The sequence below is a fragment of the Doryrhamphus excisus genome, linkage group LG13 (genome assembly GCF_037039965.1).
Source record: "Doryrhamphus excisus strain RoL-2023G ecotype Guam linkage group LG13, RoL_Dexc_Guam_v1.1, whole genome shotgun sequence".
In the NCBI taxonomy this organism is placed as follows: Eukaryota; Metazoa; Chordata; class Actinopteri; order Syngnathiformes; family Syngnathidae; genus Doryrhamphus; species Doryrhamphus excisus.
In genome coordinates, this window is record NC_136369.1 from 7,996,358 (window position 1) to 8,020,391 (window position 24,034).

Here is a 24,034-nt window from a genome sequence, read left to right on the forward strand (position 1 = left end):
TGGCCACAATGTACAAAAATGTGTACCATCAGAATCCAATGAATGTTAAGGTACTGTTATTTACCTGTCAAGGGAAAATTAAAAAGCATAACAGCACGTCATCACATGTCAGCACAAGACTCTTTTTTTTTTTTTTTTTTTTTTCACGGGCTTTGCCTTCAACTTCTTCACTTTTCAACAAATCAAGTTTAATTTCTGCAAAAGAAACCCCTTTTTTTATTCAACACAAACCATGTTTACAAATGGTTCTTACACTTGACAGAATATTTAACAATAAATGTCTTCAAACTGAAATCACAGTTGTCTTTATTGCAGCTGTACTGGGATATACAGTAATTATCCGGAATGCAGAAAAAAAAAGTATATGTTTCTGAAAATCGGGGACTTTATGTACAATGGTTGTTCAAAGTTATAAATGTGACTAAAAAATTTAAGAAGGATTTGACACCAGGTCCCCGCGTCGTTCTGTTTTTGGAATAATTTTCATGCATTTTGTCTTGAGAAAACTTCAACTATCATTAGAATATGCCTCATATGGTCAACCTAACCAGTATGTACTGGTTAAAAGGAACTAAGCTGCTGACATGGCATGCCCTTATGCTGCAGGATGTGAAAAGACGTTCTTTGACCCGACTATATACAGTAGTCAGTTTAGATTAGTCTGAAAAACCTTCTAGAAACCACTAAGAATCACCTTTTGTACTCTCATTTTCAAGTCCACATTCAACTTCTGGAATACATGCATCACTTGGTACCACTGGTAGAGTACAACCACTTCCACTTAAGTCCTTGTTGTCCTGAAGGAGGTCCACATTATCTCCACTTTGACTTTTTACTGAGTGTTTGTCTGCAGTGTCTTCCTCCGGTTCCTTGTCTGAGTCTCCTGACGAAGACATCACATCAGGTGAATGGCTTCTTTTTTTGCGTTTCTTCTTGCTTTTCTTCTTGCTCTTTTTGGAGTGCTTGTGGTGGCGATGTTGATTCGTGTTCTCCTCATCGGGAAGGATCTTGTTTGCTTCTTTATTCTCCGGGCTTCCGTTAACGCTCTTTTCTCTGGGTTGTTTTTTTTCTGCATCTCTGCTTGATCGTCTCGGCGTATGTCTTATGTCCCCGTTTTTATCTAAACTATTTCTCTCTTTGTGTTTATTCCTAATGTTCTCGTTTCGGTCTTTCTCTTTACTCCTTCTGTGACTTCGGTCTCGACTTCTACTCCTGGACTTCTCCCTGCTTCGGTACCTATCCCTCCCTCTGTCATAATGTACCGACCCAAAGGAGCGCCTTTCATCTCTCTGGTGCTCGACTGTTCTCCTCTTTCCACTCCTCTCACTGCGTCTGTCATCTTCTCGTCTGCTATGGCATCTCTCCGATCTCAGAGGGCTTCTGCTCCAGCGATGGTGTCGCCATGATCGGTCTCCTTGTCTCTCTGAGTGACTGCCCCTGATGCTGCGGTCCGGTGATATGTGCAGGTCTCTGTCAGCCTCCCAGAATTCATTGCCGGGGTTTCGGAAAACATGCAAGAAATTGCAATGTTTCCCTTTGGGACACCTCTTTCTGTCAAAGAGTCCTGAGGGGAAAGCAAAACATCAAACTGTCAACCTCGCAATGACACTATGACTTAGAAACTTACCACATATTGCATTCTTCCAACGTGTTACAGGACTTATTTCACAGTGAAGCTGCTTGCCGGCGTAAAACCTTCCATTGAACTTGATGAAGGCGTCTCTGCACTGCTCCTCACTGGTCAGAGGACAAATAAAAAGAAACTTGTTCGTTTATCAGGGACAATTAGCTTGATGCACTGTGCAATGCTTACGTGTCAAACTGTACGTAAACATTCCCCCGCAAGTGTGGCTCATAGTTGCAGCTGACCTAAAAAAACAAAATCACATAATTTTAGCATTAATATATTCATGGTTGGGCGGCACGGCGGTCGAGTGGTTAGCGCGGAGACCAGGGTTCAATTCCACCTTCGGCCATCTCTGTGTGGAGTTTGCATGTTCTCCCCATGCATGCGTGGGTTTTCTCCGGGTACTCCGGAAACAACCGCAGGGCTGCCGCCCCATTTGGCCCCGCCCACAGACTGGAACCGAAAACTTTCAGGTGTAATGATTAAAAAGAACTGTGAAAAAAAAGGTAAATTACTACATCCCATTTTATGAAATAGATATTTTTTTTAAATAATTAGTTAGAAATGCCACAGCTTCCCACACACATCCCACGTTCTTGAATGCATCATGTAGCTTTTAGATCACTTATCATTGTCTCTAATTATTATTTCCAACTAAAGGGCAAAATCACTGAGTCCATAATGACAACCAATAAGAACACAGTATCGTGCATGAATGAAAGATCGTGACAAGACCAGGTCCAGACTTGCCTTAAACTGCACCACTTTGCCAACAGTCTTAAACTCTGGTAGAACATCATGGTAGAACTCAATAAAGGACTCATGCAATTCTTCTTCGCTGTGTTCCAGACAAGCATCCCCATCGTAGTCATCACGTCGAGACTGCTCCATGCCAAACGTTGTAAACATACTCCGTAACATCATAGTGGGGCTGGTCAACGGATAGACGTGCTTTCGAGAACATCTGAAATGGAGGAGGAACAGTTTTAGTGACAGAATGGGGGTTGTTTGGATACACAGCATAGTTTTGAGTATAGTCCTCAGGGATGTGGATCTAAAACCAAGATTGTGAGCTACCATGATATTAGTTGGTGGTAAATCACCATGGATTCTGCAGATAATGCATAATAATGAGCAGCTGAAAAACAATCCTTGAGGTTTTACTCCATTGCCACAAAACATCCTATTTCATACAAGTCAAAGAAGTTATACCTGTCCCCAAATCGACAGGCCCCAGTCTTGAGGAAGAAAGAGCAGTTGGCTGCATCTCGTTCCGTACCAAAATTTTCGGATTTCTCTGTGACTGGAGCCTCGGGATTCATCCACGGTCCTCCATTATTTAGCTGCATGACAACCAACATATTTATTTATTATTAATACATTTGCTGCACTCAATTACAGCATGTTTTTATGTGTTTTACATATATATATACATATATATGACAATATATATTTTTTTATGTAGTAGTCCTAACACCATATATACCGACATATGTTCATCACATAAAATAAAGCAACATAGCACAGAACATTTAGCAATACCTGATTTTCTGCTTCATCCAACATTTTCTGAACAGCCTCCTACAAATGGTGTAAAGACATGTGATGAAAATGTGTACCGGGTCAACATGCTGGAGCATATCTGTAGCATATCTGTAACATCTTGTTAAGACCCCATTGACAGGGACATAGTCGCACAACATTGTTGACAACCTAAAGGGATTAAATCCAAATTTTCATCGACCCTTTAGACACAAAAGATACATCCTTGTTGTGACAGTTGAAGGTGCTGTTAAAGGACTTTTGGCAAGAGTATCTTTGTTAAGGAGGATGTTGCATGTGCAACTTGGTCAAGGAAAGATTTGATATGTTTGTCAAATGAAACACACAGATGGTACAACATATTTTATCACATACACTAACCAGACACAATCCACTAAGACCCAGCACAGCAGCGCTATCCTAAATGACACCTTTACAGAGGTGATAATGACACATTTGGACTGAGAGTGTCAGAAAGGAACAAATTGAATTAACTATGTTTAGAGTTGTGGCTGTTACTTGTAACACAAGTTAGTCCCATTTAACTCACTCTCAACCAGGGGTGTCCAAAGTGCGGGCCAAGGGCCATCTCGTTTTTTGGTTGGCCCTTGACACATTCTAAAAATATGACCAAAAAAATAATATTAAAAGGAAATAACACCCTTTGATACTTTGAAACTCATACTTCTCTAACGGTGTCAATCAAATCTGAGCATTATTCATTCATTTTCTACCGCTTTTTCCTCACGAGGGTGTGCTGGAGCCTATCCCAGCTGTCTTCAGGCGAGAGGCGGGGTACACCCTGGACTGGTCGCCAGCCAATCACAGGGCACATATAGACAAACAACCATTCACACTCACATTCATACCTATGGACAATTTGGAGTCGCCAATTAACCTAGCATGTTTTTTTAGAATGTGGGAGGAAACCGGAGTACCCGGACAAAACCCACGCATGCTCGGGGAGAACATGCAAACTCCACACAGAGATGGCCGAGGGCGGAATTGAACCCTGGTCTCTGAGCTGTGAGGTCTGCGCGCTAACCACTAGACCGCCGTGTTGTACCTCATGTTGTGGCTGGTGAGTGTATGTTTTTATTTGTATTGAAGTTTCTGATATATAATAATATGAATAATGACAATGAAGTAGAAGTGGATATATTTCTCCCTGGTTTTATCCTGCCAGGGGCCGTTTCACCTCTCTGTCTCGTTTCTCTTGCTGCTTCTGTTCTTTTTCTTGTTGTTCTCGCCTCTGCTGGGCCTCCCATTCCTCCTTTATCCGTTGCTGCAGAGACAACATTAAAACTTAAGTTATTCTCACATTTTGTGACCTAGGAATTAAAAAACAGATGTTACTGATGGCTCATTGTTGAGAAACCAAATGTAATATATTTTAAAACAATGAAGAAAATGTTTAACTACGGTAAACATTTATAGATTCTATATTTGTGTTTTAATCTCAGTTTCAGTTGTTAATTAGTGGTATAACATTCATTAGAGGGGATGCCTTATTTGTCCAAATACATTTCATAATAACATTTAACATTGTGGTTCCATCATCGCTAGATTATGGTTGCATCATCGCTCCCTAATTCTATTGTCGTTACTTTTTTATTATTAATAAATGACCACTGTTTAAGTTGACTATGGACTATCTAGAAAATACTCAAAGGCAAGTCATATGTAGCATTCTGGTCGCTAGCCGTCTATAATTTTACACAGATTGGACGCGACATTAGATTAGATGACCTTTACATTGTATGTAGTCGGCCATGGCATGTCCGACATAGCATGTAGAAGTGGTAATGTTTTGGCTTCTTATTTGTCAGCTTAAGCTCTGAAACTGAGCGCAATAAATCCCATTTAAAAGGGAACTATTGTGCTAATTTTTCGACCCAATAACCCGCACAGAAAACTTTCCAGATCTTTCAGAATCTGCACCTATTTCATTGGATATTGTGCTTCCTGCCAAAATGGTCTGTTTTAATTTATTCCACCCACAACCCGCCCACTCCGCTGTGATTGGTCACACCCCCAAAGTACTTCCTAACACACTTTGTCAGCGGCATCGTTCGTGACATGGAGCTCAGAAGCCCGACGTGAGGGCGTCACGTTTACAAACTGCAGACAATCTTGGTACAACATCAGTCGTGGAAATGTGGTCATTATATGTTTTTTGCACGACTACCGTGTTCCAGATAGTGAGCACTTTGGTTCTCTCCACCTCCAAGGAGGTGGACGCAAAATTCCAAAAAATGTCCCTTTAAGTTTAGAATATGTAAGTTGGAGAGGATAACTATTTTAGAAAAATTGCCTATTTTTTATGTTGTTACAGTGCTGGTTGTATGCTGTAATTTAGTAGAGTTGTTTGTTGTTTTGAAATAAACAAAATAACATAGAAATATATGCACCTTACTGTATGGTAAGAAACATTTATTATGAATAGCTTTAATGATCTAATCTGCCTACATCACATCAGCCAAAGCAGTAAAGGATGATGATGCAATAAGAATCAAGTGGTTTCCCATTTCTTAGTGGCTTCTTCCCATTCACCCTAGGTTTTAAGGAGTAAGCTGAAGGGGACGTTCTAAGAAGTAGATGTGGGATGTAACATACTAACAACGATACCAACAACACTGGTTAAGATATGTAATAATTTCTACTTGATCTTGTATACCTTGCATTTCACTCACATTATAGCTTAGCTTATTTCAGTTGTAAGCAAATACATCCATTACCTCCTCATCCTCCTTTCGTTTCCTCGCAGCCTCCTCCCTCTCTGACTTCAGCCTGAACTCCTCCTGTGCAAGATGCTCGCGCTCCAACCACTCTTCATGCATCCGTTGCCTGGGTAAAAAGGTGGGAAATACACCCTCAAACACAAATACACCCCCAAAGCTAAACATTATAAAGTACATATTTTTAGAGGGCACCGCTGTAATGTCAAGGTTTGGATCTCACCTTTCCTGCTCAACAATACTTGCTTCATCATCATCATCTTCAGTTTCGTCAGGGGTATCAACAGTTGCTCCATTATGTAAAGCTACAAACAAATTGCTTTGGTTTGGCTACTGGCAGAGTTAACAAAAGAATCATAATTGAATTATTATTTTTATACCACATTCTCTGGCTTGGGCGATTGCTTGTCGTTTCCGTTTTCTTCGTTCTTTCCTCGAGGCAGCCTTGCGTTGCTTGTGACTAGATGAAAGACAGACCGTAGACCAAAAGCCATAGACCAAAAGCCATAGACCATAGACCATTGACCATATGGCTATAGACCATACTTACACCAGTGTGTCCTTTGCTTACTTTTTACTTTCACAGAACAAGACAACCGTTTGCAGTACATGTGTTATCACTACAAAAGTGACCTATAAAATCTATAGGATTAGTAACATTAATAACTGCTTCACTTCTGTCACATTTAAGAATATAATCATCTACAGATTGTAGTCCAAGTTTTTGTTTTTTCGGCATTGCAAACAATGCAATTATCTAGGCTGTAGCTATAAAATTAATATGAATGTGTGACACGACTAATCAAAAAAGGGTAATTCACTTTACACTGGGCTGTATATGGAGTTGCACACGACACAGTCCACGCAGACCACACAAATGCAGCAGGCGTGCACTAAGAACAGTTCGAACACCAAGCTGGCGTACTAATAAAAGATTGAAATCCCAGTCTTTATGTCAAAGTGACCAATAGAAAAACACTTACCTTAAAGCAGGGGCACAACTCAGTGGAGGAATCGACGCTGCCATCGCAGCTAAAAAGCTAGTAGCAAGATCAGCTAAGCTAAACAAAACGTACACAAATATTCAAGTATCATTTGTTTCTGTCCAGTTAGGGTGGATAATATTGCACCAAGTTGATCTCGTTTCACAAAATCATGGCGCTTTGCGTTAACTACGTATTTGTTTGGGTCCTAACTAAAGCGCTTCCGGGGCGAGTAACAACTACTTCCGGTGTGAATAAAAGTTTCTATTTTTCTTGTCTAATTTTCATTGTCAAACCTACCCTTTTTACCGAGGAACTACCTTTCCGCCTTGCTCCCACATTTTAATAATTTAATTTACATTAATTTGATCAAACTTTTGTTTAATCTTTTTGCCCATCGCAGCTTCCGGTCACTGCGTAGAGGGTGAAGCCAGGCCTTCAAGAAAAAGAAATCACACGGTATGTGCTAGTGGAAATTGAACATTTCCCTTATTTTTCTGCAGATGCACACCTACAATGTGCGCACAAACACACACTGATTTTTGGCACATATGCAACGAAACAGGGCAAAGCACATCATAAATCTGTACACTTAAACACGCTGATAATGGGTACACTCGCACTGTAAAAAAACTGTGAACTAGCTGTAGTAATGGCTTCCTGTAAACACACAGTTTCAAATCGGCACAACACAACCGGTTACACTGAACTGAGCTTCCAGGCGCACTGAATGTATTTTTCCACGCTTAATAATATAGGTTTATACACAGACAAGAAAACTACTACATGTGAATACTGATTGTGTATGTGCGTGTGCAATTGTGTCTATGTGCCTATTGTTGGTGTGTGCCCCCAAATAATCTATCTGTATGCACAAGCTATAATGCTACCTATATGCTACATAGACTGAAAATCTGTTTCAAAAGTCAACAGAGTATCCATTGACATTTTTATGATAAAAGTCCAGTGAAGAAAGTAAAGTGTCATATTTTTCATGTACTGTATATGCTTCACACTCTAGTGCAGCAGCATGCTGTATTAATTTTCACACCACAATAATAATAACCACAATGCAAATGCTAAATGTCGTATTTCAAGGCAAAAAAAAAAAACAAACCGGTAATGTACAGACTGAACTTAAAAGTGAAACCAGGAAAATACAACTAAATTAGAGCATACAAGCATATTCAAGAGTCAAATTGCATGTTGAGTACTATAAATTTGTACATGTTGGTAGGTCTGCATTGAAATGAAAACCTCTCGAGCTCCTCCTGACAGTTCCCTGCGTGCCCCCAGGGGGACCCGCGCAACTATTTGAGAAGCACTGCTATAGACACAAAACAAACTCTATTGTACAAAGTAGTAGCTGCAAAGTACATCAGCCAGTTTAATTATAGTCTTTGAGTCATGTCAACCACAAAAATATACATTCTCAATTTTCTCCATTTGTCTTTTGAGTTTAAAAAAACAAACTTAAAAGCCATTAATTGATTTATGAATTTATGAATCAACATTTTCAAAACAGTGAAAGAGAGAGGCCCCACAAAACAACATACATTATGGCCATTATCTGGTTTAACTGGATTAACCCTTAGATGCATAAGTGGGTCAAAAATGACCCGGTCAGGTTGTTTTCTTGAAATATTTTCGGAATGAAAAATTGTTATCATTTCATATTCCAGGTATTCCTCAAAAACATGTTTCTGATATCATGCCGTTCACATTTTTAACTGATCTTTTATACATTTGAAGGAATTTTTGTTTTTGTGTTACTACCCCAACCTTCCATAAGTGGGTCAAAAATGACCTGGTCAGGTTGTTTTCTTGAAATATCTTTGTAATGAAAAATTGTTATCATTTCATATTCCAAATATTCCTCAAAAAACATGTTTTTGATATCATGCCTTTCACATTTTTAACTTACCTTTATGCAACACACAATGGATGCTCACATTTTCTATTGTTGTACGGGTCATTTTCTTTTTCAAAGATGGAAAAAAGTGAAAAATTAAGACATTTCTAACATAAAATCATTCTTGTGTGGTCCTAAATATAATACTAAATATCATACAAGTGATTATTCCTAACCAAAATGGCAAAATTGGCATAAAAACGCATTGATTCTAGTATGGGTCATTTTTGCCCCACTTATGGAAGAGTGTAGGGTCCAGTCACTCATGCATCTAAGGGTTAATAAAGCTACACAACTACACACTCAGGAAATGTACTGCCATGTTCGGTTATGATGCAATTTCCGTTCCCAACTGCAGAGTATTGTGCAAATGCACCAGCCTCTATAATAGGAATTCTAATTCCACTAGTTTCAATGTAACAGTCATTCATTTTTCTTATCTGGTATGGACCTGAGGAAGAAGGCAGGCCTTGTAGTGCAGCGGTAGCACAGAGCCTGAGGCACCACAGCATACAAGACATTGACCACCAAGAAGACAGCTTGGCTTTCAGCAGGCACTCTGTAGGAGAACGGTGTACGTGTGTGAAGAGAGGCGCCGATATGAGAAAACTGAGCCTGTCAAGTGGAGAAAAGGGGGGAAAAAATTTTGTATTGCATGAACATATTTTACCGGAGCTCTACATTTGTATAAATGCATTGTATAAGCATTTACATATATATAAATCAATATCAAATATTTATCACTATTGGACGATTTCCTTAAAAAACGGATGATCGTCATATGCCGATATATGCCGTTCAAAGCCAATCACAAAAACCGACTGGTTTTCCTTAAAACCTGCAGCAAACACTACATGTGTGCTCTGTCACGTAGGGTTGACAACACCTTTAATGAGCTGACACTGAACACACATTGTCTCATATTGCTGTTTGGGTGATTAAGATTAATTTCAAGTATATATGCACTTAATTAAAAAAATTGTTTTGGCACCACTTTACAATACAGGTATTGTTAGTGCCTTGTTAAACAGCTTTAGTTTCAATAACAATATTAACTATTGCGGAAGCTAAAGCAACTTCTGTAACATTTTTTTTAACAATGAGCTACTAAACTTCGCAAAAGGGAGTCTTATTGTAAATTACTTAATAATAAAGTACACCGTAAATGGCAGTAGCATGTGGGTTTACTAGTTGGCAATCAGGCGGTCAAAGCTAAGTAAATTAACAAACCAAATAATTATCATCTTTTAAACAAATTAATTATTCTAAAAATCCTTTTTGAAAAGTCTATAAGTTACCGTTTGACAGAAAAAAAAAGACACAGAATATGTCTCATAGCAACCGTAGTTGTCAGGTCTTCAGCAGCCCTATTTTTAGCTTTGTTCAACAGCTGACATTTATATGAATACCACCAATACCACCATTCCTGCTGGTCTGAAGTCAGCTTCTGCCCTTATCCCACCGGTGAGTGACGCGTCAGCCTGCAACTCCAACACAACAGCTGCTTTGTTCTGTTTGGATCTCACAGCAGCCACACTATCTGCTAGCAGTTTGGATTCAAGAATACCAGTAACCTAAAATGAGACCATGCATACGCTACAGTGCATGTTTGGGCAGATCCCCTATCTTGATTTTTAGATTTAGTACTATGGTCATGTTACAGAATATATTTATGTAATTTTTCTCAGGTCTGATGACTTGCATATTTTATTCCTTTATAATTAGCATGTTGTTACATTATATTATCATTCAGTGACGTCCGTATCTGAAAAAAATTAACCAAGATGCTAATTCCGCTAAATCTCACAATTGATGTTTTTCAATCATTCATTAATTTTCTGCCACTTTTCCTCACGAGGGTCGCGGGGGTGCTGGAGCCTATCCCAGCTGTGTTCGGGCAAGAGGCGGGGTACACCCTGGACTGGTCGCCAGCCAATCACAGGGCACATATAGACAAACAACCATTCACACTCACATTCATACCTATGGACAATTTGGAGTCGCCAATTAACCTAGCATGTTTTTGGAATGTGGGAGGAAACCGGAGTACCCGGAGAAAACCCACACATGCACGGGGAGAACATGCAAACTCCACACAGAGATGGCCGAGGGTGAAGGGTGGAATTGAACCCTGGTCTGCGCGCTAACCACTCGACTGCCGAGCCGTCCTAATTGACATTTTTATATTTTGCAATAGTCTTAAAGGAAAACTGGAGTGATCTTGCCGTATTTTGATGAGTTATAACATTATCAAAACTTCCCTCTTCGGCGCATTGATTTAGGACATCGGCTTATGCTACTTCCATCAACAACAGCAGCAGCATAGAAACAACAACGACACAGTTTCCGCTCTCATTGGATTGGCTGTGTCTTCCAGCACAAGACTTGAGCACCAGTCTGCAGGTAAAAAATGTTAACAGCAAACCAGCATTTTGTAGCGAATTTGAGAGCCAGTCTGTGAGTGACTCTGAGACTACCGGCTAGCGAGGCGTTGTGTTACGCCACCAGATAAATATAGTTTTTCGTGTTAGCTCTAATAACAATATCACTGTAGCTTGTCAGTTATGTTAATGCAACACTCTTTTTTTTTGTTGAGCTTTAGTGCCAAAATAGGTAGTTTCCATAACTTACATTGTTAGCTAGCTCATATGAACTTGTTTTCTCTCATTAGAATGCACAGAAAAGGGAAAGAATGTTTCACCTAAGGATTGCGAATAATGGGAGAAATTCCAAAGAACGTGCAGTTTTCCTTTAAACTTCCGGTATCACAACAATACGTACTTGTGCTACTGCCCCTGAGTGCACAAGAGCCAGGTCCGGCATCCATTCACATCCTGGTACCAATAAGCCGTAGAGAGTCATGATGTAGTATGGTCCTGAGTACAGCATACTCACCAGCATCTGACAAATAATTACAAGATTTATTGCTTCAAGAACGACGTTAGGATGCACACAAATTACCATAAATGAGGTGATAGTGCAAGGTACTATCATTCATAATTCCAGTAGCAACTCACCTGTATTTTAGGGTAAGCAGAGGGGTCTTTCAGGTATGGCTCATAGTGCTGTGTGTAGGACTGGCACAATGTGATGGAACAGTCCAGGGAAACCTAAAGTACCAATGATAAGAAAAATAGAGAGGCACTTCTGTGTGCGTGTGTGTGTCCGTCATCTTATTGTTTCTTACCAAACCTCTGAAGACACAGAAACCCATAGCTGGGATCAGGTAAATAATGAAAAATAGATCCAAAGGTCTGTGGAACAGGCTTGTCTTCTGAGCCTCCTGGATGGTCTGATAAGGAAAAAATAAACAAATGTCCAAAGCATGCATGACACCATTGAGTGGAAGTGGATATTTGGTAGTAGTTACATCTACAACTGTAAAATAACTGATGACAGAAAGAAGACGGATGCCAAATAGCTTTGTCAGCTAAACCCAAAAACACACAGAATGCATGCTTATGATACAAATATTATATATCAGATGATCAGCTTTACATTTCCTGTTCCGGCATTGTTCTGTGCATTTTATATTGAATAATGAGTTATGTGCAAAAGAATCTGACCTTACCTTCAACTCAACTATATGTGTGGAAGGTTGGCTAAAGATGCGAAAGCAAGCCCACACTGCCACTGACATATACAGCATGTGAAGTAAGAAGAGGGGACCAATTTCTGTACCATATTTTCCTAGAAAAGATAGAAAATTATTACACAAATGTCATCAGAATAAATGTGATAAGAGTGCTTTTGATAAGCTTTTTCAGCTTACTTCAATTCTGTACTGCAGTGAAACCTCGGTTAGCTTCATTAGTCCGTTTCATCATGTCTGATGAAACCCGAAACATACGCTAACCGAATCATATTTTCCCATAAGAAATCATCATATCCAATTAATTAGTTCCAGACATTGTATAAAGAAAAATATGAGTTTTACATGTGGAAGAGACACACAGACACCACCTTCTTGTTTTGCTATGAGTCACTTCTTTAATTGAAGAAATTTCTTGAATTTCTCACCACCTTAAGTGTTTGCTTTGAACCAACTTTCTTTGGTTCCAATGTGGGTTATTTTACAGTTTTGAGCAATATGAAACGCTGAGACTTGTAGTGTAAACCATGTTAGTTAGCAAAGAAGTACAGAGGCTACCACTGATGCCATCATTGACAGGCATGGGGGGACAACTTATACAGTGGTATGAAAAAGTTTGGGCATCCCTGATCATTTTCAATATTTTCCTTTAGAAATCACAGCCAAAATAGTGTACACAAACCGAGGCAATACCGAGGCCTAAATTTCAACATAAACCAAAACATACACTAAACAGGGCATCCGCTAACCGGGGTTCCACTGTCTTGCTAGGGTTCATTATGGCCATGAAAACATCCCATTATGATTTTTACTGCACCTACCAACAGCATTCCCAAGAATGTAGATTATGGCACGCATGATAAAAGACCCTACCCAGTACAGTCCAATAGCTCTGTAGTCATCCCTGAAAATCACAGAGCATTGCATATACTTTACACATATAAATGCCTTATGTGAACTCTTTAATATAGAACTACTTCAAACCTTACCCCCACGTAATTGCTGCAATCATGAGCAGATACATGAGATAATGCACACATCCATCCCAGTAGGCGATCATGTGCCCATGTGCAGTATTAATGTGCGGCTCTGCCTGTAACCCACAAGGGCATATGTACAGTACAATAAGCAAGAGGTGGGCATTGAATAAAAACAAAACACTTGCCTCTTTCAGGTAAAATGTCACAAATCCATCAATGATGTTGTCCTGCTCAAGCCCAATGATTAAGTTTACCACACTGAAGAATGCATAGAGAGCATACACTGAACAGATGAAGACAACAAAACGTTACGTCACTCAGGATTGCGTGTATGTGGTCTCTTATTAAAACAAGAAGGAAGAATAGGAGTTCTTACCATAGAAAAGAGAGTTCAGTGGAGCTTTTCTCTTGAGTAGAAAACGTACAGAAATAGCCAAGAAGATAACTGTTGCACACCCAGCAAAGAAGAGGGCTTCACCACTGAGGACAAACATGCATCTGGTTGTACTCTGTGCAGAGATCATCATCAAACATCCCAAAATGCAAACTATTTACACTGACTCACCTGTTGTTGTAAATAAGGGAGTTGCATAAGTAGCAGATTGGAATGGACATCAAGGACAACACGAACACACCAGTACCTGCAGATGCACTCATTGCTGAGCACTTTTTTTTCTTTGTCCAAGAATGAAAACCGTAATCTAACTTAGCCACAGATAACCTCCATGTCTGCAGTGCATCCCTGACATTATTTCAACATGACTTCCACTTTCTTTCTAGTTGCAATGGCACAGCTGCCTGTCAGTTTATCACTTCTATGCTCGCTCTCTCTCTCTCTCTTTTGCTCAGACACAAGTACACAAGTACAAACCTGTTGCATTATTGGCTGCTAAGGTTTGTACTTGTGTCAGTACAAGTGTAGACACTGCCACCTAGCAGTGGATTTTGCATGCCAGTCACAAAAAATTCATGGCCACAAGTTGGAAAATCAATGGGGGATAAAAGTAGCAGAGTAATGCTGTTTATATTTATAATATTTTAAAGCATTGGATCACTGAAAATAAACAACTTTAGGTAAAAGACAGTAAAGTTGTGAAAAATAGTATTTATTTAGTCATACATGAACAGTAAATATTGTTCCATTTTGTGTTTTTCCTATATTTGATTATATTTTGGCTACAAATATTACATGGGTTGCCACCTTTCTTTTTTGGTTGACCTAGTTGTACCCTATGCTCCATACAGATGCTCCCGACACGTCATTATTTGACAATCCAGAGAGTCAGAAAGAAGTATGCAGGCTCTAGAGCCATTTTGTGTTTGGGCTCCTTCTCGGATTTTAGGTTGTATTGCGACTCCAAATTGTCCATAGGTATAAATGTGAGTATGAATGACTTTCTATATGTGCCCTGTGATTGGCTGGCGACTAGTCCAGGGTGTAACCCACCTTGCTCGAAGTCAGCTGGGATAGGCTCCAGCATACCTAATGACCCCAATGAGGATAAGAGGTATAGAAAACAGATGGATGAATTACCTTTTGATCTGGTTATCATAAATGTATGGGTGGCACTACATGGTTTAAACAACTGACAAATAAGTTACAGTTCTCCTTCTTGATTACGCTATCTCAAGTTGAATATTGCTTCTTTTCTTGTATATTAATTACTCATTGTATTAATCATTGTTTTCTAGATGTTTTGTTTGGCAACTAGTATACTAATAATATTGCCCTATACTATAGGTGCACTTCCTCCTGTCTTATTTTCACATAGTGTCTATGGTGTCCATTAAGAATTGGTATTCAGCAATCAACAATTCTGTTGTCAAAATATAAAACAGAATGGACAATTGTGAGGTGAAATTTGTTTTATTGTTCAAATGACTGTTGCCTGATTCGTGTCAAAGATGGTTATATCAATAAAGTTGGGAGTATTTTGAACGAATATGCGCCTGCGTCATTTCTGGAGCGACGCAACACTGGCTAGCTAGCTTGCCTGAGCTAGCGAGTGTCTAGACACTAAAGAGCAATGGCTACCACGTAAACAAATAAAAATAAATAAGGTGCGGACGGTGCACAGGAAAGAAAAAGGCGGAAAACTGTAATTATGGCGACCTGTGGCGGTAACAGCGGCTTGGCGTCAAACAGTGACGTCCAAGACACACCGTCCAACTCGGCTCAAAGTGCAGCTTCAGTGGCGCTCTCCAATGTGCCAAACTCCACTCTCGGCTCGTCCGCATCTCCGCCTGTGCTCCCTCTTCACCGGGAGCCTGTGTACAACTGGCAGGCCACGAAGAGCTCACTGAAGGAGCGCTTCGCCTACCTCTTTAACAATGAACTGCTCAGCGACATCAGGTTTGTCGTTGGGAAGGGCAGACAGGCCCAGAGGATACCGGCCCATAAGTTTGTTTTGGCCGCTGGCAGTGCCGTGTTTGATGCCATGTTCAATGGAGGGATGGCCACGACCTCGACCGAGATAGAACTGCCTGACGTGGAACCAGCAGCGTTTCTGTCTTTGCTCAGGTAGGTAGGGAACATGGGCGTATCGAGAAACCAGGGTCGCACAGGGCTTAGTTTAGACATGCTTGGTAGGGTTGAGCTGTTGAGCTGCCCTCTCGCCACTATCAACTACAATATGTTTTAATTTAGAGTGTACAGTACAGTTAATTGACCACCAGGCTAAATAAGAATAAACTATTAAGACTAAACCTTATAGTGTGATTTTCCACGACGAAACTATTAGTCGTTGAACTACTATAAAACTATTTTCGGTTTTGGTGCACTACTGGGGTAACATTTATCTATTGATGTGTACTCATCATTTGGTGGTGCATTCACCTATGTACCACCACTGTATATCAGTATATGTAGCTGTCAGACTATACAACCAGCACTGCTCTACACCACTATGTACATCTGTGTAATACTTGCTTTTATAGTCAGTATAGTTACTCCAGACCCCATTCACTGTGCAATATCTGATCAACCTCCATGTGCAATATTAAGGGCTCTAAATGCAATATACTAAGTTCTATGTGAAGTATTTCCATAATGCCTCATATTAACTCACTAGCAAGATCTCAGTGTATAGACTGGTCATATAGTATCTCATCTTGTTTCATATTATCTACATACTGTATTGTATATAACTCTGGGAAAAACTGTTGATTTTGTTAATACTTGGGTTGTTTATATTGTTTATTTTTCTATATTGTGTATTTTGTACTGCTTAAATGATTCTGTACTCTTGCTGCTGTGCGATGCAAATTTCCCCACTGAGGGACGAATAAAGGCATATCTTATCTTATCTTATATCAATAGGACTCCCACCACCCCTAGACAGTAAATTTAATTTCATTAACTTAAGTCATTTTACGATATTTTTATTTCGAAGAGGTCAGGGCTGGGCGATATGGACCAAAACTTATATGCTGATATATTTAGGTTGAATATACGTATATCTCATCCCAGCTGTCTTTGGGCTAGAGGCGGGGTACACGCTGTACTGGTTTTTAACTGTGCAAGGTACATTTCACCGACTCCAGTATTTAGAATTAACTAATAGGACCATGTGCTTAATTCATGCTGTAGTTATTCCCAACTATATATTTTGGCATACTATATACTTCTAAGCTGGACAATCAACTGCATAGGGCTGTAAATAGAGCCCATTATGGGGGAAATATTGAATCACAAGTGTCAAGGTGCCGTCATCACATGTAGTATAATGTACAGGAAATTATCCCCAATGTGTTGAATTGTAGAGGCAGTAATCTGAAAGTGTTTGTTTGCTTTACCGCTGAATGAATATGAATACATATATTTTACTGAATTCTGCTTGTATATATGTGCTTTGCATCACCATGAGTTTATGTAAGAAACTGTTTGGTAAACAAGAGGACATGTAAACAAGTATCTTTGACACAGAAAGCTTTTAGTTGAACCACCGTCAGGTTATTTACACCTTTTAGAGTCAGTGAGGTCACATGTTGTTCATTAGCTCTTATAATGGAAGCGTTATCAGTATGGCGTTTAAGGTCAGCCTAGATCAAACTGTGAATGGTATTAATCTGCCTGTGGAGAGATGAAAAGAGAGCTTTGTAAGCAGTGTCACAGGCCACCTACGTGTTTAGTGCTTGTGTTTCCACTTTGTAATCGTCCTTTTTCACTCCACTTTCAAACCACCTGTCTTCCCAGTCCAGTGTGTCCTTAAAGACATGCACGTGTCCTTCAGATATAGATAGATCACTGACACCAAACACTCATGCTCCACTGTGTTGTGTTCCATTTATAACCTGGTTTTTGATTTATTAGCTGTTTCTGATTGATCTCTATAGGTCATTCTCTTTCTTTACACAGGTTCCTGTATTCAGATGATGTTCACATTGATCCGGAGACTGTCATGTCGGCTCTTAACACAGCAAAGAAATACGCAGTCCCTGCGCTGGCGAGTCACTGTGTGGAGTTTGTTACCAAGCACCTCAGAGCAGAAAATGCATTCATGCTCCTCACACAGGTTAATGTTGTCACTTTTAATACAGTACCTACTTGACTGAGCGTTGAGTACATTTTCCTATGTTTGCTTAGAATTGGGCAATCTGGCCTAAAAATAAAAACAATAAATTCTATGTCCGAACAAGTGCAAATGACATAGATCATTCAAAACATGTTTTGATTTTATTTTTTCAAAAACCTTTAAAATAATAAAACTCATATTTTCCTCCTGCAATTAAAGTGCCAGCTGTTCTTTTCTTAAAAAAAAAACATACACTTCGTCAGGCACACCTGTGTTCGATTATCCGCTTGGGCATCTCTGTGTGGAACATGCAAATGTTCTGCCCGTGCGTGGGTTTCTCTGAGTACTGCGGTTTCCTCCCACATTCCCTCAAACATGCATATTAGGTTAATTGGCGACTCCAATTTGTCCATAGGTATGAATGTGAGTGTGAATGGTTGTTTGTCTGTATGTGCCATGTGATTGGCTCCAGTCCAGGGTGTACCCCGTCTCTCGTCTGAAGACAGCTGGGAAAGGCCCCTGACCCTAGTGAGGATAAGCCGTATAGAAAATGGATGGATGAACACTATATTATTTTCATAAGTAATTCTGTCATTATCTCAAGAAAAATACACAATTACTTTTTTTATTTACCTAGCTTTACGAATGGTGCTCCTGGGCGGCAAAAGGTGCGCTATAGCAAGAAGAGAAAAATCAACAAAAAAACTGAGTTCATGAGTAAAATTGATACGTCACCAGGCTGCCAGTGTTTGAACAAGATTTAATGCAAAGTACAACCTAGATGCTTATGAATTTGGATATTTTAAGAATTAGCAGAGTTACTCTTTCCCCGAGGTTTTTTTTTTAAGCTGAATGGGACAGACTGCCACCACTGTGTGGTGCCACTGCTGTGTCTGCTTTTTTAAATTATAACAAATAATTATTCTGTCTTGTTTATTTATTAACTTAATTTAACTTGTTATAGAAATATGTCCTCTAGAAACAGTATAAATTCAGAGTCCAAGGTTATGATAGCACAGATTTATCCAACTTGCGGCACTATTAAAGCTGCTTTGACGAAAGGAGACGCACATCTCCATTCAGTGTGCTCATTTGTTGTTGAATACAGACGGCATGTTTGAATACAACACTTATAAAAATAGCAAAAGGTGAAGGAAATTTCCCTTGGTGAGCTACTCAGTGAGGCACTGAGAGCCTGGCAAAATGTTTAAACAAAGATGCCTGAAAGTCGAATGAGATTGAAAGTTTGGAAAGGTGAGCGATCACACAAGCTGGCATAGATAAGCTTAGCCTGTGATAAGCTGTCGTACTTTTATCTGGTCATATATAACATATAATGCCAGCAGGGCAGACGGGCAATTCCAGTTGTCAAACGAGTTGTGGTCAATGTGTGTATAAATAATAAGCCATGTACATAGCATATATATCCATGCAATATAAAACATTGTTTTTGAGTAACTAACTAATTTAAAGGTGTGGCGACAATTTTTTGGCATGGTGCTGCACCATGATCAATTACAGTGGATTAGTCAAAACCAGATTTTTTTTTTTATTCCATGTTACTGCACATTATCAAAAATAGTATCAGGATTTTTTTCTGTTTCCATAGTCATAAAATCTCAACTACAAAAAGCCGATGCATTGTATTATGATTTGTAAGAGATGCTCTTGTTTTTTTTACAGGCAAGGATATATGATGACCCTCAGATTTCCAGTCTCTGTTTAGACACAATAGACAAAAGTACTGCAGAGGCAGTAAATGCAGACGGCTTCACTGATATAGACCTTGGTAAGTGAGCCTTCTCAAAGTAACATTTACATAACTGATTTTGTTTCGATATAAATTAACATCTTTTGTGTGTTCCAGACACTCTATGTGCAGTGCTAGAAAGAGACACGCTCAGCATCAGGGAGAACCGTCTTTTTGGGGCAGTGGTACGTTGGGCTGAAGCTGAGTGTTGCAGACAACAGCTTCCGCCCACTGCAGAGAATAAACAGAAGGTTCTTGGAAAAGCCCTCCCGCTCATCCGCTTCCCACTCATGAGTGTTGAGAAGCTCCCTGCGGGTAAGTTTAGCACGTATATACTCAGTGGAAACAATATAAGGTCCACATGGGCCATTTTAATTCAATTCACTTTTGGTTGACACTGTGACACTTCTCTCTATGTCGAATATGTCTCTATGTAAAATGGCTAGGATATGATATTGAATTGCACACCTAATTAAGTGTTCTGCTGAGGTGTTTGGTGCTCTGCATGCATTTTGAATTTTGCTGCCTGGATTAGGTCCTTAACTTAAATAGCCATCATGTTTGTGATGTGTCCACACATCTTAAAATGCAGAAACAAGTTTGATATTCTTTTTTGTGCAACAGGGCCTGTCCAGTCTGGAAATATTTTCGATCAGGAGGTGGTAAATCTGTTTTTACACTTTACAGTAAACCCAAAACCACGGGCCAGCAACATTGACAGGCCCCGTTGCTGCCTCCGCGGAGAGGAATGCAGCATTAATAGATTCCAGCAGGTGGAGAGTCGATGGGGGTATAGTGGTACCAGCGACAGAATCAGGTGACATGATCAAATAAATGCTACCGGGATAATAACAGGGATTTGTGTTTTTGTTTTTAAATTTTTTTTTACCCTGTGTCTTTTTGTAGATTCAACGTCAGCAGACGAATATCCATAGTGGGTTTCGGTCTGTATGGATCCATCCATGGACACACAGACTATCAGGTCAACATACAGGTAACTGCTGCTAGCTTGAAGCGGAACAACATGCCGTGAAGGTCCTGCCCCATACCCTGTTAAACAATTCCATCTGCCTCTGTCTAAATATTTATGTCATACGGTGTCAAACAGCGTCAAATTCAAATGTTTTGGCCACGGACAATAGCTAGAATAGCTTGAGTAACTTGTAAATACATGTGGGGAAATGTCTGCTTAAGTATGAATAACAAACAAAATGGATGGATTACGTCTGTCAACATCTAGTTCACGCATATAAAAGGCCAAGCTCCGCCCACTGCCTCATCACAACAGTCATAGCTCTGGACCATGCCCATTGCTTGTTTTGAAATGATATTTGAATAACTGTTATCTTGGGATACTATTATATTGGATCACATTCACACTTCAAGGTCCTGCGCAAGGAACTTGATGCCCTGCAGGAGAAGGACCTTAAATGTGTCTTTTTTCTTATTTCTTAAATATAATTGGTAATAAAAGTAAATAAATTAATGTTATTAAATATGGCATGGCTGTGACAATTAATTACAATAATTTGTTTATCCTGATGATGTCAAAAGGTCATGTTGCACACGGTGTGTTCTGTGGCTGCAGGCAGACAAGCTGTCTGTCATCTTTGCCCAACAGCTATAAAAGTCTAAAAACTGGTCAAATTCACCCCAAGAAATTCCAAAAAACATGAGACACCATGTGTAGTAACATATCTCAGTAACATATGAGAACCGCCAATCGCTATCCAAAACTGGCTATTTAACAGTTTAACAAATATGGAATAGCTAGCAGTTGTCTGTTAGCATCTAGATGCGTCTGTAAACTAGCTGAAAAAATTAATTAAAAGGCTAAAAGACAGAACGTTTTTCAGACCTTGTTTGAATTGTTTTTGTTTGGGACAGGATGGTGCTTGCACATTATATCAAGGTTCAACAACATAATACTAAAACAATATCAAACACAAGCGCTGTCCTGTTTCCAAGGTCAGTAATTATATTTCATCTGTGAGCATAAAACTGAACTGAACTGTACAGGCACAACACATGATGTAGCCGGGGATCGTCATTGACAATATGTCACTTCCTACAGTCTACAGACTTTCCATCTTTATGAGCGCTAGAATTTTCAGTATGAAATGTATGCATTACATAGTGCCTTAAATAAACCGCAATGGAATCCATCACCTTTTGATAGACATAAAAACCCATAAGTCATAAAACAGCCATGCTGACAGCGATGATGTAAAATGTCAAGCGCGGTCTCCTAAAGTGAGTTGATTAAACATGTAACATTTTCCCCCCCATATATAGCCTACATTTTACAGCTTTAGTTTTAAAATAGTTTCTGCACCTTGTGATGGACTAGCAACTAATCGCCTGTGACCCTACCAAGGAGAAAATTACAATTTAAATATAAATCATGTAAATTATTGCATAAAACACACTTAAGAGCTGCTAAATATGACAACCAAACCAAATGTTTTCAACTTCTTTGTCAATACCGCTGTCGTATTGAGCAGAATAACGCTGACACAAGAGTTGCCACAGTGAATGTCATGGATGTACCTCAACCACACATCTTACATTGTGTTGTTCTTTTGGACCCCAAACTACATTAAGACTGAATCACCAGCACCACATAGTGTGTATTTTGATTCAATTGCTTCAAGAAATCAGTCAGTTAATTATTTTGCAAGTCAATAAATTGACAAACTTAAGAGGACATCATTATTCTCTCCTAAAATAATCATCAATCCACAACAAATTTGTTACACTACTACCAGTGCTGGAAACTATAAGACATTAAAATGTTAATTTGCTGTTTTTTTTTATTTTTAATTGGAACAGAATTTCACATTTGCTCCTTTTTTCCTCTAGATCATGGAGAGCGACAAACACCTCACTCTCGGACAGAATGACACAGGATTTAGTTGTGACGGCACCTCAAACACGTTCAGAGTAATGTTCACAGAACCTGTAGAAATCCTCCCTAATGTCAGCTACACTGCCTGTGCAACCTTAAAGGTGAGCTGGCTTTCAAACATGTTGTTCAGGTTACGTGTAAACTAAAACCAAACCTCTGGTCAACCTTCATCATGTGTTTGCTTATGTTTCGTAGGGACCAGACTCTCACTATGGCACGAAGGGGTTAAAGAAAGTCACCCAGGAGTCAGTCGCAGGGACCAAGACAACATTTGTCTTTTTCAAATCCCCTGGAAACAATAATGGTACTTCAGTGGAGGACGGACAGATACCAGAGATCATCTACTACAGATTGGACTAGGCTGAAGCTGGGGCACTTTACTTGACAAGGAATGAACAGCTTGGCAGCTTGTTGTGTATATGGTAAATGTACAAGGATTGTTAAAGATGCAGAGTTGTAAAAAATGATACTTCAACTTTATCAGGTGTAAATATGTAAATGTATGAAGCAAAGCAAATTTCTTCCAGAAGGACAATCAGGATTTGAGGATTGGCTGGAGGCAAATGACCGAATGTACCGAGCTGCCAGTGTTTCTGTGAGTCTACCTGTTGTCATTAATAACATTTACATCTTTACCGAAGCATTTATTCAAGTACAGTAACGGCAAGTTATGCATTTTTGCTGTACATTAACAATCACTTCAACAGCTGTCAGTATGCATTCTTTTTCAGTCATTGTAGACTATCACATGGTACCTGTTTGGTTCACATACCGTTTGTCTGCTTGGAACACTGAAATTAAAATAACTCCCTAGGATTGTGTATGATTTGGAGAAGGATTGCGTTTTTTATGTTAAGTTTTTACTTTTCAACATTTGTGAAAATGATTGAATAGACCCTGACAAGGAAATACACTCATAGCACTAGTTCAATGTATGCCTCTGCTCTGTAGCAGTAGCAAATGTATTTCATAGGTTTAAATTGTCACAACATTGCCTTATGGCTTCACACAAAACAATCATATGCAGTGGAACCTTGGTTAGCGTCAATTTATTCCAGAGGGTCCGACTCAGAAAGAGACGTTTCTGAAACCCATTGTACTACATAATGTATTTTTACCATAAGACAATGCAAAGCCAATTAATCCTTTTCAGAAAGACAAAAATATTATGCTATTCTCACTTTTCTGACCTATAAATGTAGTTATAATGTCGTATTCTCATGTTAAACAATGCCAAAGTTTCAGATACTGAAGTTTGCGCATTTGGAAGTGAGCCGTAAAAGAAGTTTGGGATGGCTGAAAACGCTTGGTTTCAAAAGGCATGGTAAAACTTGTGAAGCACTTTGGGCATGTGACCAATCACAGCAGAGTGGGCATGCCCGGAGGTGGGCTGTGGGTGGAATCAATTAAAAGCACAAACCAAAGGAAATACAGCTGGAATAGTTGCAGATTTTCTGTGCAGGTTATATTGTGTGGCGTGCTCTATAG

At 39.4% G+C, this 24,034-nt stretch overlaps 3 protein-coding genes across 5 annotated transcripts; 1 reads left to right on the plus strand and 2 right to left on the minus strand.

Annotated features, from left to right (window-relative positions):
• Positions 1-151: 151 nt before the first annotated feature.
• Positions 152-7,097, minus strand: zrsr2 (zinc finger (CCCH type), RNA-binding motif and serine/arginine rich 2). Of its 2 annotated transcripts, XM_058088709.2 has the most exons (11): positions 6,891-7,097; positions 6,288-6,367; positions 6,131-6,212; positions 5,908-6,016; positions 4,368-4,454; positions 3,170-3,208; positions 2,840-2,970; positions 2,378-2,591; positions 1,814-1,869; positions 1,628-1,737; positions 152-1,564 (listed from the first exon to the last, which is right to left on the minus strand). In XM_058088709.2, exons 1-11 carry the CDS (start codon positions 6,932-6,934, stop codon positions 684-686), a joined length of 1,833 nt encoding a protein of 610 aa, XP_057944692.2. In that variant the 5' UTR covers positions 6,935-7,097; the 3' UTR covers positions 152-683. The 2 variants fall into 2 exon arrangements, with proteins under 2 accessions (XP_057944692.2, XP_078651746.1); XM_078795620.1 differs by having other exon boundaries at positions 6,288-7,097.
• A 1,156-nt stretch (positions 7,098-8,253) lies between these two features.
• On the minus strand, positions 8,254-14,325 carry LOC131139649 (transmembrane 6 superfamily member 1-like). The gene is made up of 10 exons (XM_058089444.2): positions 13,940-14,325; positions 13,751-13,881; positions 13,556-13,657; positions 13,384-13,483; positions 13,216-13,298; positions 12,374-12,492; positions 11,990-12,094; positions 11,820-11,912; positions 11,584-11,703; positions 8,254-9,417 (listed from the first exon to the last, which is right to left on the minus strand). Exons 1-10 carry the CDS (start codon positions 14,029-14,031, stop codon positions 9,226-9,228), a joined length of 1,137 nt encoding a protein of 378 aa, XP_057945427.2. The 5' UTR covers positions 14,032-14,325; the 3' UTR covers positions 8,254-9,225.
• A 989-nt stretch (positions 14,326-15,314) lies between these two features.
• LOC131139648 (BTB/POZ domain-containing protein 1-like) lies at positions 15,315-23,381 on the plus strand. 2 transcript variants are annotated; one of them, XM_058089439.2, is made up of 8 exons: positions 15,315-15,895; positions 17,732-17,888; positions 19,572-19,677; positions 19,756-19,953; positions 20,263-20,455; positions 20,545-20,632; positions 22,501-22,647; positions 22,742-23,381. In XM_058089439.2, exons 1-8 carry the CDS (start codon positions 15,480-15,482, stop codon positions 22,904-22,906), a joined length of 1,470 nt encoding a protein of 489 aa, XP_057945422.2. In that variant the 5' UTR covers positions 15,315-15,479; the 3' UTR covers positions 22,907-23,381. The 2 variants fall into 2 exon arrangements, with proteins under 2 accessions (XP_057945422.2, XP_057945423.2); XM_058089440.2 differs by having other exon boundaries at positions 20,326-20,455.
• Positions 23,382-24,034: the final 653 nt, after the last annotated feature.

What these genes read in the sequence shown, in the direction of transcription:
- zrsr2 (XM_078795620.1), bottom strand. Translation starts at nt 6,429, where the DNA reads ATGGTCTATGGTCTATGGCTTTTGGTCTATGGCTTTTGGTCTACGGTC. An exon ending in AACGAAAGGAGGATGAGGAG is followed by an intron (nt 4,455 to 5,907) that starts GTAATGGATGTA and finishes TTGTCTCTGCAG; the next exon opens with CAACGGATAAAGGAGGAATG. An exon ending in TTGGAAGAATGCAATATGTG is followed by an intron (nt 1,565 to 1,627) that starts GTAAGTTTCTAA and finishes CTTTCCCCTCAG; the next exon opens with GACTCTTTGACAGAAAGAGG.
- LOC131139649 (XM_058089444.2), bottom strand. Translation starts at nt 14,031, where the DNA reads ATGAGTGCATCTGCAGGTACTGGTGTGTTCGTGTTGTCCTTGATGTCC. An exon ending in ATTTTACCTGAAAGAGGCAA is followed by an intron (nt 13,484 to 13,555) that starts GTGTTTTGTTTT and finishes GGTTACAGGCAG; the next exon opens with AGCCGCACATTAATACTGCA. An exon ending in ACTCAGGGGCAGTAGCACAA is followed by an intron (nt 9,418 to 11,583) that starts GTACGTATTGTT and finishes TCCACTTGACAG; the next exon opens with GCTCAGTTTTCTCATATCGG.
- LOC131139648 (XM_058089439.2), top strand. Translation starts at nt 15,480, where the DNA reads ATGGCGACCTGTGGCGGTAACAGCGGCTTGGCGTCAAACAGTGACGTC. An exon ending in TGTTGAGAAGCTCCCTGCGG is followed by an intron (nt 19,954 to 20,262) that starts GTAAGTTTAGCA and finishes TTTGTGCAACAG; the next exon opens with GGCCTGTCCAGTCTGGAAAT. An exon ending in CTGCCTGTGCAACCTTAAAG is followed by an intron (nt 22,648 to 22,741) that starts GTGAGCTGGCTT and finishes TATGTTTCGTAG; the next exon opens with GGACCAGACTCTCACTATGG.